Source organism: Aedes albopictus, chromosome 2 (assembly GCF_035046485.1).
Source record: "Aedes albopictus strain Foshan chromosome 2, AalbF5, whole genome shotgun sequence".
In the NCBI taxonomy this organism is placed as follows: Eukaryota; Metazoa; Arthropoda; class Insecta; order Diptera; family Culicidae; genus Aedes; species Aedes albopictus.
Window position 1 is genome coordinate 290,784,682 of NC_085137.1, and position 20,759 is coordinate 290,805,440.

A 20,759-nucleotide genomic window follows, 5' to 3' on the forward strand; every position below is an offset into this window, starting at 1 on the left:
TCCTCACTTTGGAAGTCCCGAAGCCAACGCCCTGCCTGCTCTCTCGTTGGAAAAACATCACTGCGACTGCTGTCGTAGTCATTGTCGTCGGTGGCGCTTGTTTTCGATGTCCCCGTATTCATGCTCATGTTAGCTTAGAAACTTTGGTGGATAGACAAGAGTTCGTTTGCCGCGGGCTAGATTTCTTATAATGTCCTCGTGATGGCAGGGAAGGGCCCACTGCATGGTGGTTGAAATCGTTGCAAGAAGTTGTCATAAATCGTATTTTATGTGCTTGACCCGATTTCCATGACAGAAACATGTTGTTGGTGGACAAATTAAAATTAATATTAAAATTAAAATTAAAACAATCCACTTGCTCCGGTGGGAACCGAACCCATGACTCTCTATTCGATAGATGGGCGGTACTTTACCTCCGTCGTAAAAAGTATAAAACTGCTTTACAAACATTTTAACTTGCATCAGTACCACTGTCCAATCCTGTTTCCATCGAACAAAGTTTGCTTTTGCATACCAGAGTGAGCATGACTTTAGAACTCCGGCGGTTATTTCGTAACTTTTGAGCTGGGGATTTTCGCCATCGAAAAGGACACCACCACTCCGATGAGGGTAATGATGATGCCGAGGATGATGGTGTTGGAGATCGTCGACTTCGTCGTCGTCGTTGTCGCTTTTCCATCCTCAGACACGACACGCAGATATAATGGCAGCACAACGGCATAACATCGCGATGGTGTTACAAATTACACCCCAGAGCGTTTTCTGACACAACATTAAAATTAAAGTTTAACCCCACGAGCGACAACAGAGAGTGCGTCTACGACGGATGGGGTGCAAGTGCCACATGCTGAGTGCGAAGGAAAACAGATTTTCCAACTCCTGCCCCGACTGACAGACGTTTCTTTAGCTGTGAACCCGTTGTTCGCCTAGTTGGGGGTTGGAGGTAAATTAAGAGCAGCAGAGATTTTCAATCCGATCGACATGTGCGACAACTTGTGGGCGACTGATGGAATCAAATTGAATTTGAATGTGATCAAAAAGCGGTTTTGATGATTCGCACCGATTGTAAACAATAAAAACCTTTTGCCCTGTGGGGTGGCATCAGGCGTCGTCAGTCAGGCGGTAGTTCAATGCTCGAGGCGATTTTGAATTGGTTGACGCTGGTGGTTGAATGGTGGTGTGAAGGACTACGAAAATATTGCTCTTTTTGCTGGCACTTCATTTTCCAATGGACTGGTTGGTAGAATCCCCTTTGTGGGTTTTTCTTCAATGAAAAAAAAAAAACATTCTCCAGCCGTATTTGCCAATACGAGATTCAGTTCACCACGCAGTTTGGTAAAATCTGTGAAGTTGGTATTCCCCTTATTATGCTAAATATGTTCGAGATGAGATGATGGTCTACGTTTGGTCACTATGTGAGTGATCAAATGTTTGTTGTATTATTCGAGATTCCAACTTTCTTAAATTTACCTTAGAACCTAGCAAATGTGAATGTTGACCATCTCTACTTACAATTGAACTGCACAACAGTAATAATATTTATTGTTTGCGACCTTGTCACTGCTCGAGTCCACGCGCCACCTTCTTTTTAGTCCGAGACGATACTGCAATCGAGTGGGCTGGAGTGAATTCCATTTCTTCGATCGATTCACTGTAGGCTTCCAACAAAGTCGATGATTGCCACTCCCACCGGGAACTCGAACCTCAACTCCTCGTCGTACATTCGATAACATCGGACCCAGGATGGAACCATGCGTGACTGCTAAGGTTATGTGATAACACTTCCGACCCAACCCTGTGTCGTAAACTATAGCACTTGATTCTGGAAGTAAATTCCGGGTATCTCCAGACGCTGGAGAACATCGGCAATAGCCACCAAAGTGGTACTATTGAACGCGTCCCTTAAATCCAGAGTTACTACTGCACAGTAGCGAATCCTCCTTCTCCTTACCCTGGAGCGCTATCTCGGCTGTCTTTGTAACCGACAAGATAGCGTCTACGGTCGACCTCCCCTTCCGGAAGTCGAGCTGGTTATTCGAAAGACCATTTACACCCTTGGTGTGCCTCAACATTCTATTGAGGATTTTTTATTCCGTGTTGGGTATCAGCATCACTGCGACCATTGTTTTGATCTATTGTGACATTCTATTGAGGATGATCTTCGTGAGCACCTTCCCCGTCGTGTCGATCAAGCATATTAGTTTACATGCCGTCGGGTTTCCGGGTGGTTTCCTCGCCTTTGGCAACAGAACCAAGCTCTGCAACTTCCAAACATCTAGGAATACTCCCTCGTCCAGGCATTTCTGCATAGCAGACCTGAACACATTGGGAGCCTCTGCATTAGCTACTGTTAAGAGCAGGTTCGAAACTCCGTCCAGACCTGGGGTCTTACCTACGCTAAGGTACTTTGCTATCCCCGCAAGTTCCACATTGATGACGCTCTCCTCATCGCCAGCCCCAGTCCTCGGCTGTCCTACAAACGGAGCCCAAGGACTAGGATCATGGCACGGAAAAAGTCCCTCGATGATCCCCTCCAACATCTCTGGTGATTGCTCTGTAGAAGCCACTACACCTCTTGTCCTGTAGACACCACGGATTCGAATTGGCACTGACAGAGACCCTCAAAGCAGGCCTTTTCACTTGCCCTTATCTCGATATTCAGCGCAGCTTTTGCATCGGCGAACACCACCCGTCGTACGTTTCGCTCTTCCTCAAATCGTGCTCGCTGCATTCGCCGCCTAGCCCGTAGGCAGGCGCGGCGCAGGTCCGCAATCGAACAGGTCTACCAGTAAGCCGGTGGCCTCCCATTTCTAGGGTGGACTCGCTTGGGCATGGTCGCATCGCACGCACGCAAGAGCATCGCTTCCAGCTTGTCGCCGCTAAACCAAGTAGGTTTCGCTCACGGCGGAGCGCCTCCCTAAATACCTCTTCGTCGAAGTATGATGTTTTCCACCTACGAGGGCTTGGCTTTGGTCTAGCCGCCTCTTCTTCTACCCGCTGCCTGCTGTTGTTGTAGTCGATACTATAGCGATACGCCAGGTGATCGCTGTGAATGTAGCTATCGTCTACTCTCCAGTTCGAACTACTTGTTAAGCCAGAACTACAACAAGTAACGTCAATAATCGCCTCCGCCCCATTCCAACTAAAGATACTCTTGGTATCGACATTAGCCAGGTCACTATATAGTATGTGAAACGGCTTCCCCATCCCGCGGCCCAGGCATTAAAGTCACCCGCTATTACCACCGGCCTTCGCTCTGTTAGCACGGTCGTTATACAGTCTGGCATCCGCGTGAACTGCTCGATCGACCACCGCGGAGGCGCATAACAGCTACAGAAGAAGACCATGAAGCCCTCATGGGTAGTAGACACCAACTCCTGTATGGGGTATTTCCCCGTCGTCCATATAGCTGCCATTTTTCTGGACCCATCCGCGACCCAATCACTGTTGCCGGCAGGTACTCGGTATGGGTTCAATAACAATATGATGGCGATATCCGTTCCACACTCAGAAATCACCTGAGGAACAGTTACTGAGACACGTCACACTGGTTCAGGTTCAGCTGTGTTACCTGCACTGTGATTTGTTCACTGCTGCTTTCTTGAAGGCCGGGCACCTTGAACCTCCCGTTAGGTGACTGTTGTTCACGGATTTTCCGATACAAATCAGACAAATGGATGGACTATGGCTTTCGGCACCGCATTTCTTAAATAGTTTGCTCCTGTCAGGGCCTTTACAGTCCCATGATGTGTGTTCTGGTTCCAGACACCTGAAGCAAAGCTCCGGTGGCTCATACAAGGTCAGTTGGCATACAGACCAGCCTACCTTGATTCACCCTACTTTATCCCTCGAGTGATCGCGCTATTGTATTTTGTACAACACTTTGAAAAATGTCGCTTTTTGTATTCAGCGTTAGCGTGGTGCTGGCGATGATGGCCTACTGCGCGAATTACGGAAGGTTAACGGACTTTTTTACGTCCGCCTCAGGTAACTGAACCAAAGCTATCTGTGTCCCTGCCGGTCGCTTCCGTAGCCTAACGGCTGCGACGGCCCCCTTCGCCAACTATCACGCTTTCGCTCAAGGATAATCTCGCCCGTACAAGTACGTCTGATACTGCGCACGTCGGCTCCCAGATCCACGAACTTGGCGTCGCTTCGCGGCGCTTCGACTTTCCTCGGCACGGGTCGCTTGGGGTTCGTAGTCCTATTCCTAGTACTACTATTATTCAGAAAGGGGACGGGTTCGTGAAGCCCCAAGAAACGGTTTAGTGTGTCGGAGATGTAGTACAGCCTCCTTCATTGGCTGTTGCAGGTCCCTAACTTCACACTACCTGAGCCTCCTGCTCAAGTGTCTGATGAGCAGATTACTCCCTCTCTTGCTTAGAGGAAAAAAAAGCTCATACTAGGGGAGGCTAACCAGGTGGTCGCATTTTGAGACGATCAGAGTTGGCATGTCAGTATGCTCGCCCAGCATCTACGTGCCGCCAGCAGAGGCGTGCTTCTGGTGCTTTGAGCAAGGTCATAAGCTGTGGGAGTGTGGAGGCCCCGATAAGAAAAAAAAACTGTGTAAGAAGGTCACACCGCCAAGGAGTGCAATTCGGCACCAACATATTTAATTTTCACTGCGGATAGGAGTCATGCGAAGGTGGGCCTTAATGGCCAAGTACAAGCGGAAGAATCAGCAGCCGATGATAGTTCCGCTCAATCAGCTGAATCTTAATCACTGTAAGGCCGGTTATCAGCATCGAGTGTGATGTGAGGCTGCCACAGTCGAGGGTCTTCGAGAATCATCGTGGATGGCTGACCTCGCGCTTCCATAAGCAGGTATTTATACAGCGATTGCCCATGCCCATGGAGGATTACCTGTCTGGTGTCAATCTTGTCGGAACCAATGCCAACGCGGGTGACACCGAAATTTCAAAACGAACCCTACCTAGGAAGGAAAGCCCGCCATTGTCCTGGTTCTGCTCGGAAATCGCAGGACTCCGCGCATCCTACCTAAGAGCTAGAAGTAAGATACAAAGAACTCGTACCGATGACGGTAGACCGAAGTGGAATGAGGCCGGCAAGGTGGATAAGCTGACGCTGAACAAGAAGATTAAGACGCGATAATTGATAATCACTACCAGTCAGCCAACACGAACCCATGAGGAGGCCTCGCTTGTCCACCTTCAAGGAAGCCATAGCCAGAGGACAGGCATGTCAGCGCCGCCGGAGGGCAGCCCCAATTTGTCTGCTGATCACCGCCGCGCCGGGAAGCTGTTGGAGCGGATTATTCTGCCAATAATGACGGTGTTTACCGAGATGCCAAATCATTCTGGGCTCTTGGAAAGTTCGATCTATAGTGGATGCTTTCAGGTTAGTGATCATAATCACCGACATAGCGCTCCAAAATAAATGAAGGGGAACCTGCTGGGGTGCGCTTGTCACGCTAGATGTGAAGAATGCATTCAACAGTGTTAGCTGGGCCGCTACCGAGAGTGCCTTACTTTAACTAAGAGTACCAAGAGGTCTATTCTGTCAAGTGGCTTGACAATAGCTACCGCAATAAACTGTAGTGTGTATCTTCGAGGTTCTGTAGAGGCCGTATAGTACAGCAGCAAAATATTCTGGTTTAAGATGCTTACTGCACTTGTTAATCGATAGGAATTCCACAGCTTTTGTATTCTGTGCTGGGTTTGGGGTATGTCACATGGACTGCGGTGGTCACGTGGAGCGCTAGTTCGTCTCGGAGTTGCGGTCCTTGCATATCTGCAGTTCATTCTGGAGCAGTTGGTGCAGTCGAATCACGACTCTCACATGCATCGATACAACCAATAGAACGCCTTCTCGACATCGCTAGATCTTGACATCTCTCAATTCCATTGTGTTTCCAGTTTATCCTACTCCACGTCTACAGCAGTGAGCATATTACGAGACCCAATTGCTCGTTGCAGCGTGTGTTCATAGTTTGTTTCTAACCAAGCTGACTCGCAAAGCGAGAAAACCTACGAAGATTTGAATAACTTTATCTTACTTGATACTTGATGGGCTACAACTCGTAGCGGTGAGTCTACGCCGAATGAAGTATCCGCCTCCACTGGCCTCGGTCCTGCGCTAATCGCTTCCAGTCGCCCTGAACGTTTAGAGTCCTTAGGTCCTCCTCAACTGCAAAAAGCCAACGTGTGCGCGGCCTTCCACGAAGCCGACGACCCCTTCCCGGTTATCTGCTGAATATAATTTTGGCTTGTCGTACCTCCAGCATACGAGCTACGTGTCCAGCCCACCGCAGCCTGCCGTGTGGTATTCGCTTCACTATATCCATCTCTTTATATACCTGGTACAATTCGTAGTTCAACAACTTTATCTTATGTGATAGAAATTCGACCTTTTAATTATGCTTATTTATTCAATAATATTTCAATAGTTTGATAACAAAATAACACAAAGCAAAAATATGCATAACCAGATAAAAATAGCAATCTTCTGGTGCTACATCTGTTATCATGGCAGATCTAAATCACAAAGAATTAATATTCTACATATAGTGAATGGGAGAAAAACATAGCGAAAATCACTCTTTTCAACCCAAATTCGACTGTTTTTCTTTCCAATTAGCCGTACATCACCCTGGCACAAAGCATCCTTTGTCACGAAACGCATGCGAATTTATTTGTTTTTCGTTTGATTCGACACAAACCCGTTGATGTTTTTATTAACATGGATCTCGAAAGTAGCGAACAAAAAAAAATCCGGTACAACATTCCATCTCATGTGAACCGTAGCAAAAAAAAAGATCAAAAGAATTGTGTTTGCATAGATTTGCTTCGATTTGTTTCATTCTTCTCTCTGCTGTCGTATAGTTGTCGCCACCGTTTGAAACGGGATTGAACCGTTCGGATTGGGTTCCATTTTTCTGGTTCATGCGAGATTTTTTTTTCTCCCGCTCCGTTGCTGCTGTTATCCTTCATTGGATATATTTTATTATACAAATTCTGGCAAATTTACAAATATCGAATGTCGGGATTTGGTTTGTATTCTGTCAACGTTTTTGGAGTACGTATGTATCTTGGATTGAGGGAATGGACGACTGGTCGGTGATGTGTCATGGGGAATAGTGGGAGTGGGGTGAACATTTTTTGTGTGTCAATGGATATCCTTTGCGAGATTTGTGCACGCATGATTTGATGCATGGGCTAACGAGCGAGGGTGGATTTTTGTGGTGTGCTCTTTTTGGTCGTGGTGTATCGATTGTGTTGAACTGTGGGCTATGTGCACGATTTTGAATCGATTCGACAGTATATGTTTAACATTTACCACTGGAGTCTTATAGTATATGCTTCTATTGTATCGGTTAATTCTAATGACGAATTATTTTCCCATTTTCATTCCTCTCTCTCTCGTTTCTTTTTTTTTCAGGCTACAGTTCAAATGCTCTTAGCAGCGTTAGCGTCGGGAAAACTTCATTAGATGCACATTCACACTTTAGACAGCCAGGTAAATAAAAAAAGTTTACAGACAAAAAAAAACGCCAAAAACTGAATTGAAGGTGTTTTGCTCTCGAGATTTCTATCGTTTGGTCCCGCGCAGTTCACAGATTCTATAGCACATATAGCTTCAGACTACGGACGATAATCTTGTCAATGTACACACATATGAAAGGCAAGCACAACTTGATAATCGATAAGCGTCATCCCATCCAAACAACGACCACCAGCTACCAGAACACGTCCATCCACACAGATTGACTTCTGGTCATAGCGTGGGAGTCCGAAGCAAGGGAACTATAAGCAAACAGAGATCAATTTTCGCCTAGCTCTTGAACGCTGATGACGCCCATCATCCAGCACAGGACCATTCGTTGGATTTGTACGAAGTTCAAGCTCTGCTCTGTGCGAAAACGGGAGCAAACAAGCAGACGAATAATGAAGTTGGATAGTTGGCAAACATGAAACGTAATTAAAAGCATTTCGGACAAACGTTGAAGATTTCTGCTTTCTCCCCCGCCCCCAATGACGTAGATGACTGTAGCCAGTCTATTTTTGCTCTTCTTGGTAGTAATCCTTATGACTGTTTGAAAATATCTACGGCATACCGTTTAATTCCATGTTAGAAACGAATGTTCAAATGGAATCACTTAACTTTACTAAAAATAAAAAAAAAAAAACGATCTGTTTCGAACAAGCCGAATTACAACTTTTACTTTTTCAATGTCCTTATCAGTTTCAAAATTATACGGCGTCAATTTATTATGTAGCGCTTAACGCTTTGGGGCGGAAGGATCATATACAACCCAGGTAATGAAACCGACCATAACAAACGTGTTCGAGGGCAGCGAGGCTCAACAGATCTGCTCAATAGTAGTGTGACTACTCATTCCTCGACCCACTGAACACATTACCATGGTCGCCAAATCCTTCACCTCTCCGGAACCACCAAGTAGGCATTCCTTCAGAAACGGGCTAGTACACATCACACCCTCGAGGTTAGCTGCGTAGCCTGCAGTAGCGAAAATCGATGACTCGCTTTGGAGAGTCCATCACTGCAGCATGCTATCGCTTAGCCAGTTTCCCCAGTGATCATCAACACTCCCTTTGTCCTCGGAAAGCGGGCAGGGTCACCTCACGCCCGCACCGAACTATTTTATTTATTTATTTATTCCCCATCATTCATCTGACAACAGTGTCTACATGAATAAAACTTAAATTAAAATTACATTAACGCATTTGAAATTAACAAACGTTGCTTGAAACAGTTTAAACTAACAGAAAAATCAAACAAATTATACACACGATTGAACAAACAACACATTACACGAATTGGTTCATTCTGACCATAATTGGTGCGTCCTAACTGTAATCTAATAAAATTAGAGCGTCTTAAGCTACGAGATGCTACATTGATATTGATCTTGCAAAGAATGTTAGGTGCATCTATACTACCGACAAGCAGTTTTTGCACAAATAATACTCTCTCCAGCTGACGTCGCCTGGCAAGTGTGTCCATTCCGAGAAGTCGGCAGCGATTCTGATATGGGGGCAATTCTATAGGATCACGCCAGGGAAGAAACCTCAACGCATAACGAATGAACCGAGATTGGACGGCTTCTATTCTCGATATCCAGGTGCCAGTATACGGACTCCATACCACAGCAGCATACTCAAGAACGGATCGCACCAGCGAGTAGTACAACGCACGTAGACAGTATGGATCTCTGAATTCCTTGGAGATCCTGAAGATAAATCCAAGATTCCGATTCGCCTTTGCAAGCATCAAGAAGTGATACCTACGTGAAACTCGATATGGCAAGGGTATCACTACCCTCCAGACACTATCAGCTGCACCAGACAGTAGCGTCTCCACCTACCCCGGCCCTTACCGGGGACCCCTTTCCATACGCGGACTCGGATCCAACCCAGTAGAGTGACGCCACAACAGTAACGCTACCACGATGTTCTCTCCGCGGCCACTTAATCGCTGTAAGGGTCACCCGCAGGGCACCGGTATGATCTACGAAGCCGATTCCGAACCCTTGGACCACCTCTTGTACCGCATTTGAACTAGCCATTCTCCGAGGCAACGCACCACCCACTTTGAGACGTCATTCCAGTCAAACTCATCCCTACATATCCTTTGGACAAGATTGTCCGGGCTTGTGTCCTCCCTGCATGTGGCAAGCATGCCGTCATGCTTTGTGTGAAAATGCGAGCACACGAACAAAACGCGTTCCACCGTTTCCTCTAAACTATCACCAACTGGACATTTGGGAGAGCCCGGATCACCGAAACGGTGTAGATACTGTCGGAAGCAGCCATGGCCTGAAAGGACCCGTTTTGCGAGCGGTTTGACCCGCCTTTGGCTATAGAATCAGGCTCTGCCTCTTCCCAAATTCTGGGAAAACTCCCCCGTCCATGCATTTATGCATAGCAGGCCTGAACATCTCAGGAGCCTCTGCAATAACTCCTTTTAAGGCTAGGTTCAGAACTCCATTCGGGTCTTTGCTATCCCCGCAAGTTCCACATCGGTGACCCTCTCCTCATCGCCAGTCCCAATACCCGCGGAAAAAGCCCATCGATGATCCCCTCCAACATCTCTAGAGATTGCTCAGTAGGAGCCATTACACCTGTCGTCTTGGCCATCACGACCCTGTAACCCTGACAGAGACCTTCAAAGCAGGCCTTTTTGACATACTTTTTTCCACAATCACAGATCACTTTGCGGTCTTCGATAAAGTTTTTTCTGCACACTTTAGGTTATATTTTCCCAGACAACCAGTAATTGTATAAGATGTTGCAAAAGATGATAAAGTGGAGGCTATATGCGTGTATGCCTCCATTTAGGCGCATGTAAAATGTACGCATATCTTCTCCACTTTAACATCTTAACGGTCACTGGTTGACTGGGTTATTATCATTGATTACAAGATTCATACAAAATTTGGAAAAAAATAATATAAACAAGTAGAATCTTCCATGCTTAAACCCAACGCTGATTCTGCTACACTACCGGTCTCTAATGTGGTCTGCACCCATTTTATTGCTTCATGCTTCATCAGGTTATCAAAAAAGACACGGGTGGGACACCCGGAACCGATTCCAGAACACTACCGTTAGTTTAAAATTTGGTATTTTCTTGCCAACTATTCATCTGGATATCGAAAAAGCCGCGATTTGATGTGTCACATGCATGGATTGGGTTCATTTTTACAATTTGGAACTAGTTCCGGAATACTACCGGTTATCCCAAATATGGTCTAAGACTATTGCATTGCTAACTATTCAGAAGGATACCTTAAAGTCCGCGATATATTTGACTACTTACAGCAGAACATGCGGAACCGGTAGCACTACCGGTAGTAAATTAAGTGGTCTTTGCCTATTTTCTTACTAACCGTTCATCATGTTATCGAAAACACCACGACTTCATGTTTCGCATGTATGGGTTTGTTTCAGTTCAACATTTTACCACTGGTGGCGGGAGACGCCGAACCGGTTCCGGGATAGTACCGATTGTCCGAAATATGGTCTGAGACTAGTTTTTTGGGAACACATTTCCTAAAAAGCCACGATTTCATAAGGGGGGACATGGGCTTGGTTCATTTTTACATTTGATCAATTCGGTCAGGAAACCCGGAACCGGTTCTGAAACACTACCGGTAGTCTTTAATATGCTCTGAGACAATTTTCTTGCAAACCGTTCATCAGGTTATCAAAAAAGCCGCCATTTGATGAGCATGCACGGGTTTGATTCCCTTCTACATTTGACCACTTCCGGTGGAACAACCGAAACCGGTTGCGGACTGGTACCGGTTGTCCCAAATATGGTCTGAGACTATTTTTTGCTAACCGATCATCAGATTACGACCATTCTGGCTCTTTATGATTTAATGTGTCGCAGGCATGGGTTTCGTTCACTTCTGTATATAGCCACTTCCGGCGGAACACCCGGAACCGGTTCCAGTACACTACCGGTTCAGACATGGTCTGTAACTGTTTTCGTTCATCAGGTTATCGAAACTGCTCCGGTTTGAAGTCGCATGCATGGGTTTGCAGCATTTTCAATCTGGGCCTGGCCCCTCCAGGGGTACCGGGTCGGAACACCTAAATGGCTATAACTTCAGAACGGCTGGACCGATAAAGCCCTACCCGCCTACCCTGTATCATGTTTTAGAACCAGTAAAAAAAACGTAACTAACGAACAAGAAAAGTTCAATTTTCGATTGCACAACTGAATTTAATACCGTTTTATCATGCTAAAAGCAAGTCAGTATGTGATTTGAACATAAAGATTGTTATATTCAGCATATCAGATGAAAAAAATTCATTCCGAAAAAATAGTGTTCTGCTTTCACCATTATGAAATATTAGCCTCTACCTCGCTTGTTTTTGTTGTTGCTTTGTTTGGAGTGCAAAAATCGGCTATAAATTGAAAACTTCCTTGGCGATTATTTTTCTCAAATGTGAGTATAGGTAATTTAACACCATGGCTCAAGAAATTTCGATAATTACCGAAAACATTGATCATAAGCATCTAAATCGAGAGAAAAACACTGATGTTTGTGGTACTGTTGATGTTTATAAAACCATTGAACAAAAGATGTTTACAAATTAGAACCAACAGCAGATGGCGCGCAGGTGGGCACGTGGACATGTTTGGGTGGGTGCAGAGGGTAGGACCTTACACCCCTGATACAGCGATTTACAATCGGAAACAATGGGACCAGATTTCACGTCGAATAAATCGTCGGTCATTAAAATCGGTTGAGGTTTACTGCCAAAAAGTGATGTGAGTTTTTTTTATACGCACACATATACACAAACACAGATATCACTTCAATCCGTCGAGCTGAGCTGATTGATATATCTGTCTCAACTCTCCGGGCCTTCTATTAAAAAGTCATTTTTGGAGTGAACATTTAGTATTTCCAGTACACTTAGTGTACTAGAAAGGCAAAAAGGTTGCCCGTTTCAGCAGAAATCTAAAAGCAGTATCATATTTATCATCTACCTTATAACTCGGTGAAATAGCCGAGAGGTAAAGGATATGCCTCACAATCAACGGATCAGTGTACGAATCCATGCCAATATTTGATTCATCTATCGATCCGGTTCTAGCGATTGCTAGACCCACTGTCAAGCTGCGGCGGCCAATTTGCTGCGTGGGAAAGATGTGATTTGTACATCACTTTTTCGACGCGACTGATATGTTCAAGCATTTCAAGAAGCAGGGCTACCAGTATTTCAACGAATTCCACAAAGGCTTCGTGCCGTGAGCTGAAATGTACAGGGATAAGACTGAAAGCCTTGTAAGAGATTTACCCTAGGTGATTGAAATGTAGACAAAGGACTTCGATGAGCGTTTGAACGGGTCAGAATATGAAGGCACGCATAATTTCTGAAGATTTGTTGTTCAAGAAGGATATGTGCATATAATTGAGAGGTCAATTGTAACATTTTTGCAGAGCAAGCAAGGGCTTGCTATTTTGAATAAATTTATGATTATGTTTTTAAACTTTTAGTGGCACGGTTTGAAAGTTCAAATATTGTCACGATTCATGGCATTCTAAAGCAAAATGTACGCATCTAAAATATAACATCAATTTTATGGTTCATCTTGAATGGAGATAACATTTATTTCTATCAGCGATGCATACTCTTGTTTTCATTCAAAAAGAAACTGGAAGCTGTAATTTTGAAATCTCTTGTTGTCATTCAGCATTCTTATCATGCTTTGCTTCTATGTATGTACTCACATCCAAAGTACAACCTTACCTAACAAAAGTGCACCATTATGTTATAATTTCTGCATTCATTCAGCCACCAACGACACTTAGGGCTACATTCGAACACATGCCTCATACCTACTGCAGGACTATTCACCTACCACCGACAACCACCACCCAAAGAGGCGAGTGCGACGTGAATGTAATTTTAAAATTATTATCCTGCTGCTCTCCAGTGTGGAATAAAATAAAATATTATATGAAATGGCATACAATAGTTGCCAGTGCGAACAATAGAAAATGTTTCATAACAATTTTCAATACGGAGAGCATTGTTTTCTATCGAAGCACCGTTGTCGGCGTCGTCATCGTCGGTTGGTGTTCTGAGCCTCCTGCCATGGCAAAGGATAATGGGGGAGGGTTGTGTTAAACAATACCCTTAAAATGTACTCCCCGAACAACCACACACTCTTATGGGTTTCAGCGGCACCACTCAGCCCAGTGCGTTGTATTTTCTCGCTCCGATGTTCCAGTAGTGTTGTCGAAGTTAGTCGAAGTTAGGGTTGAAGAATCAATTATGGAGTTTCAGAGGAACTTTGTTGGCAGCTCAGATTTGAGAAAATATAAACTATTAAAATGTATGTTTTCCAGTATTTTTTTTTCTAGTTGTGTTTTGCTAACGATAAAATTATTTTTAAAAACTCCTTCGCGAAATTGTGTTACTTTTTTGTATTTTTACTTCTAGCAGAGGTGAAGCTCTCCCTACCCTTGGTGAGCTTACCCTACATGTCGGCACAGAAAAACCAAGAACTCCCATCACCGCTTCTCGTCACCAACATGCATGTTTTGTGCCCGCTTTCGGCCCACTCCTGATTATTATTATTTAGAATGAGCCACTTGAAATTGCACGGCGCAAAACTTGGCATTCTGAATCAAGAAGGATTGAAATGAATACGTTGCGCACCATTTTTCACCATTCGGTCGGTCGGTAGAACAAGTTATGACGACACACATCCAGCACGAGAGGACACTTTTCCAAATTATGGTCTCGAGTTGAAAAGTTTGAGTGTCCTCGGAGAAACAGTTGCACGTGCTTGCTCGCGATACAGAAGGATGTTGTACATCTGCGAGTATTATAAATTATAGGTGGAAATGCGGTGTATTTACGATGCTTTTGCACTGGCATGCACTATGCGTGGAAATGTACAAATAGTTTTCCTGTGAATCTGTAATGAAGATGATCTTTGCATATTCAAGACATTATAATCTATACTGACTATATAACAAATAATTATTGTATATTAGTATTGTATTAATTGTATTAATTTGTTATCTTCAGCTGGCATCTCAAAAACATATTCTACACTCAATTTCCCATGAACAAAATAAACATAATTTTGATCCTACATCGAACCGATTTTAAATAATAGAAAATAAAGAAATAAAAAAAGTATGACCTCAACAGTAGAGTTTGCTGAGTTTTTGCTTAACGAAATCGAGAGTAAATGATTGATGGGCTCATTATTGAAGGGTCTTGAAGTTCTTTGGAACCATTGAATATCGGAGTGTCTCAGGCAAGCAATATAGTGTCTCTACTATTTCTCATCTAACTGCAAAAGCTGCTTTGGCAATTTCTTAAGAAGATTTTTCCAAAATAGTTTCTGGAAATTGCATTGGAAATTTATTGGGAATGTGCTTAGGCATTTCTTAGAAAATATCTTCAGCAAACCCTTTACGAATTACTTCGGTATTCAGTTCTTCCTTTGGAATTTCGTCTGCATTTTTTTTTCGCAGATCCATCGATAATTGCTTTTTATATTTTCCTCCACAAATTAATTGAGCCATTCATTTGGAACTATATCACACAAATATTTTAGAAATTCTTCTCGCAATTCCTTTGTTGTCATTCTTCTGTGAAGTAACGTAAGCGACATTGACAGTTTCGATACATTTTTGGTTATTACTAATCAAACTCTTGATCATTCGCTATATTTTCTTCCATAGATGCTAGATTTTCACTAGATCTTGCATCCAAATATAGCATACATACTACAGAGTAATTATTTCACCAGATATATACCAAAAGAATTGGAAACTTGTAATGGCGTTTACTTCAGCAGACCCCGAGCAGAGGAGAATATGAAAATAATAACAACTGAATCACAAAACCAGTTTTTATATCTTGGTTTGTTATTATTAACTTATTGAGGCATAACTTTTCCATAACAGGTTTTGTTAGGTTATCTTATTTTGTTATGATAACACTGCTCGACAAAATTTTTCAAAATTTGGTGTTATGGGATGAGAAAAAAAATAACAGGGGTTTGGGACCCTAGAAGTGTCATAGTGAAAAAATTTTTGAAAAATATTGGACCGGGCCTTCACATTTCAAAACCGAAGTTTGTATGGAGAACTTGGGGTGTCCAATTGATATGTGCATTAGAACGTGCCGTGCATATTTTTAGGCGTTTTCGGTATTTGGGTTGGTTTCGTTATTGTCTAACGCCTAAATATATGCACAGCGTGTTCTAATGCGCATATCAATTGAACACCCCAAGTTCTCCATACAAACTTCTGTTTTAAACTGTGAAGGCCCGGTCCAATATTTTTTTAAAATTCTTTCACTATGACACTTCTAGGGTCCCAAACCCATGTTATTTTTTTCTCATCCCATAACAAAATTTAGTGTTGAACGGTGTTATCAGAAGGGGCATCCATCTAGTAAGTCACGCACATTTTGACGATCCTCCTCAAGTAACTATGACAGCTGAAAACAGCAAGATCAAGCAGAGCAGCTGCTGCAAATGATTTATACCATGGTAGTGGAAGTGTTAAATACTGTGGCAAAATCCAGCAAATCTTAAAGCTAACAAGTGCATGAAAACTGAGTTGAATACATTCCTTAGAAAACTTGTCCAAATGTATACGTTAATTCATCGCTCAATTGTTCCTAATTTGATTTCTGAAGAGCAACCTATATGCCACCCTGTATCAATATCTTTTTTTTTTTTTCATTATTATTAATGTGTATTTCAACTTAAATTCTAATTCTACACTCGTATCAATATCTCCTGATAATATAAACTAATATTGTACAAGCAGATTTCAGGACAAATCAATAACAATTCAAAGCATTCCGAAGCTTTCGAGTAGATTTGTGATAATTTCAATAAGATTTAAGATAAAATTTCGAACATATTTTTCATTAAAGGAATGTATTACTGGCTTAAACCTACAACTCATTTTCTTTAAAGTCTACTACTATAACGTACTTAGGCATCTGGAAAGGCAATTAGTCTTATTCTGGAAAATTAAATTACTCGCTTTTGTAGTGGAGCAAATTATCCTGTCCAAGAATGCTGTTGAAAGTCAAGTTCTGCCCCTGCGCTGATCACATACAAACACATAAAGGAGTTGCTCCGCAACACTTCAGCATAATTATTTAATAACTTTTAATGAATTCACATGCTTCGCGCTCTGAAGTCATGTTATGGTGTGTTGCTTGAATTTGCATATTTTAGCATGGTTGGCTGATTATGCACTTGGCTCCGGACTTGGCACAGGACCAAAGGGGACACTTCCTCACTTCCTTGTACATCGAGAGGGTGCAGACTAATTATATTCAAAGGAAAAAAAAGTTTATCACACAAAACGCTATAAAACTGACCCTCACCACCACCATCGTTGTAAGGTTGTGATTGAGACCTAAAACACAGAAATGCAACTTGAGTCATAATATTGAGAACTAATTGGCTCCTGACAACTGTCATAAATGCTCTGCTGCGGCAATCAAAGTCCGTTATTGTTTCCAAACTTATCACGGCGCTCTCAATTGCGATCATGGAAATTGTCATTAATAGTCATTAAATAATTATTCCTGTACTATTTTTATGTCGCCATGCATAGAGAGCCATAATTCAAAAGCATGCGGCTTTTTTTTCAGAGTGATGCATTGCGACACGGGTAATAAAAATCACTTCACAATAAAAAAATATATGTAGGAAAAAAACTCCACGACTATCATCGAGTTTTGCCGCATTTAAAGCCACCATCAACCAACGCTGAACAATCGATTCATATGAATATAACCTAAATTTGTGCGAGTGCAGAGTGAATGGCATTTTATCCACCTACCTCAAATCCGACACATCAAGTGCACTTATCCTTTGCCAATTGAGTATGAAGTGGTTTCGGTATCGCAGTAAATGGCTGCATTTCACTGAAGGATAAACCTCCCTCAATCCCCGCACAGCTGACGATAAATATAGATTCTATTAGATCCTGTCTAAATGGAAACATTCAGTTGAAAAAAAAACTCACTCAAGCACCCGTTGATGCTGTAAAGGGTCGTTGAGTACGTCACAAAAAGTGATTTCGAGAGGTGGTTTGCATTTGAAGATTCAAATTTGGTGACAGAAACATTCATACTTTCTAAGAACGTTTGAGATTACATTAAAAAAAAATACTACATAGTACTGTGGCAAACAACCGTTACAAAGTAACTTTAGGATAACTAAACAATGAATACATATATTCTCAATCCGATATCTGTCAATCTTGCGAACTGATTCAAATCAATCGTTGATTGCAACAATTACAACCCCGGCCAAGCCTTCACATCTATTGATTTGAAACTCAAACAAAGTTAGGCTAGGTTATGCGATTATTGACAATCAAATACCTTCTTGGCTGACACGTCGACAACGAATGGTCATTTCTCGGCCTTCGGTCAGATACAGCCAACTAACCGACGATGAAGACGACGGCGACGACCGCACCCTTCACTATACCAGCTAATGGTCTTCGTCTGGATGGCAGAGGAGCAAACAGTTTTCCCCTCGGGTGCAATTTCGCACAAAGAAGGATTCATTTGTTTGCCTTCGGATTCTGTTTGCCTTTCGATTCAATTTATTGATTTCTGATTCTGCTACCAATGCCCATTAGCGTGGGACACAAAAGGACATTTTACTCCTGTACACTTTTTGAGTTCCATTTTGGCCCCATATCAACTGTGCAAAATTTCAGCTCGATCGGAGGAACTATATTTTAGCGCCAGCCATTTTAAGTTTCCATACAATTTACTATGGGGAAAATTACTTTTTCAAAGAAAAATCGCCACAGGTTACCCCTTAACTCCTAAAAATAAATCGATGAATGATTTCTGTTGGAAATTTTACAAGGAACCAACCCTCCGAAGACCGCAAAACGATCTAAGACATGTGGAAAAAGTTATTGAATGAAAACCGAATGGCATGCAAACGCAGTTTAACGCGTAAGGAATACAATAAATAATAAAATCTCGTGTTTTTATCGATCGGGTAATGCTTAATAACTTTTTCCACGAATGCCGCATCGCTTTGCGGTCTTCGGAAGTCTGATTCCTCGTGAAGTTATCTACACAAATCATTCAACGACTTATTTTTAGGGATCAATGGGTGACCTTAAGCGATTTTTCTTTGAAGAAGTAAATTTTCCCCATAGTAAATCGTATGAAAAACTAAGAATGGCGGGCGCTAAAATATAGTTTTTCCGATCGATCTGAAATTTTGCACAGTTGATATGGGACTAAAGTGGAACTCAAAAAGTATACAGGAACTTAAGTTTTTCCATTTTTTGTATACTCCCATATAAACCGTGTACCAGGCTAATGCCCATGCAGTTACTGTTACAGTCTTATTGGTTATTAAGTTACTGTTAGGTATATGTAAGTGACAGAAAACCATAGATGTACCTGTAATCACCGAAATTATTTAAGCCGCACAAGTGCTCAAAACAACTATTACACGCAGCCTAGTGCACTTCGTCAGCACAAAGGTGGGTGCCGAAGTGATTTTCCATTTGATTTTGCAAGAAGTTTGGTACTGATGCCGGGAATTGGCGCTGGACTAAGTGCAATAAACTCGTTCAAAATCAACTTTTCGGTAGAAAATCTTTACAACAATCACTGTTAACAACAAGTTCACGCTATAAGTTATCTGAATCAGATGGAAGAAGTGGACGAAAACGGTCGCTTCGTTGTGAATATAGGTACCGTAATCCGGGGTCAAATTGATCACTTTAAAACAATTTTTGAGGATAACATTAGTGACAATTTAAACATTGCCAAAAAAATTCTATAAAATCAGTACCCAGTGGATCTCTATGAAACCATGTGACAGAATTTTGTTCAACAAATTTAAACTTTTAGTTACATTACTTCAAAAATCATAAAATTGAAGATGCCACTTTGGGGCGAAATTGATCAGTATACATCGGTTAAAAAGAAAAATTTCCTTATCCACTTAATTTTGCTCTTCTAAACCCGAATAACGCATCAAAACTCTTACAACTAGTGAATTTGACACTTAACCCTTTGGTGCCGGAGGGGTCATATATGACCCCAACATAGTAATGGCTGTATAAATTCACTCATTCGATAAAACAGAATACTCGGCAAAGTTGTTGCAAATTGAATCCTCTATTAGGGAAAAATGGGAATATTTGTATTTAAGCCTTCATTGATACCCTAGAACATCCTGAACACCATGAATTTTGGGAAAAAGAAATAATTGACATACCAGTTGTTCTAAAAGCTGAACTTGGGTGTGGGGGACGTGTATATGTATTAATTTAGCCTTTGTCAAGAATATCAAAAGCTGTTTTATATTTTGGGATGTTCTAGGTGTTCCAAACTGTCCTATAGTGAAGTCCTTCAAATCTACAAGAGTAATTTTATGTATTTCCGCCACAAACAATTGCATTGCATAACCTACTGGGATTCATGAAGCTCTTGACATCCACAATGTCATTTTAAGACACTATAGGGATATTCCGGATCAGCCAAACTACCTTGGAGTTCAGAACTTCAAGTCTACACTCGTAACAGTAGCCATAAATATTATATTGAGTAACGCTTCATAATCAACCGAGGTTACTGGAACAATCTTAAGTCTACTAGCTTATTATAGCCCTTTAGGAATAACTCCATGTTTTTTCGCCATAAATAATAGTATTACATAATCTGCTGGGATCAGTGAAGTTCTTGAAATGTCAAAAGTTATTTAGAGATACTATGGGGATATTCCAGGTCAGCCAAACTACATTGGAGTTCAGAACTTTAGGTCTACACTCATAACATCAGCTATATCTGACATACTGAGTAAAGTTTCATAATCAATCGCGTACCAACCTGATGTCTATTCTATATTATTGGGACATTGAGCATTAGGGCTGTTCAGATTTCAAACATGTTAAAAATTCAAAGCTCCCATATGTTTATTACAATCTTTGGTGCAACACTAGAGTCATGTCAAATTTTCAGCCATTTTTGAGATCTGAAAAATTCAATATGACTTTGAACCTTAAACTTCATCCATGTGTTAATGCTCTTCAGCGTGGAGAACCTTTTTTAAAAATTCTCCATAGTAATTCCCATATAAACCTATTTTGCTCTTGGGCCACCATTAAATCACCACCGAAATTGCTGAAAATTTGACAGGACTCTAGTTTTGCACCAAGGATTATAATGAACATATGGGAGCTTTGAATATTTAACATGTTTGGTGTCTAAACTGCCCTA

At 42.1% G+C, this 20,759-nt stretch overlaps 1 protein-coding gene across 3 annotated transcripts in view; it reads left to right on the forward strand.

The window, feature by feature from the left end:
- Positions 1–20,759, forward strand: part of LOC109410282 (DNA-binding protein D-ETS-3) — a 300,930-nt gene that overhangs the window by 188,710 nt on the left and 91,461 nt on the right. For all 3 annotated transcript variants that reach the window (XM_062852064.1, XM_062852063.1, XM_029878411.2), the window contains one exon: positions 7,399–7,476. In XM_062852064.1, the coding sequence (XP_062708048.1) occupies positions 7,399–7,476 (78 nt within the window). The remainder of the gene's footprint in view (positions 1–7,398; positions 7,477–20,759) is intronic.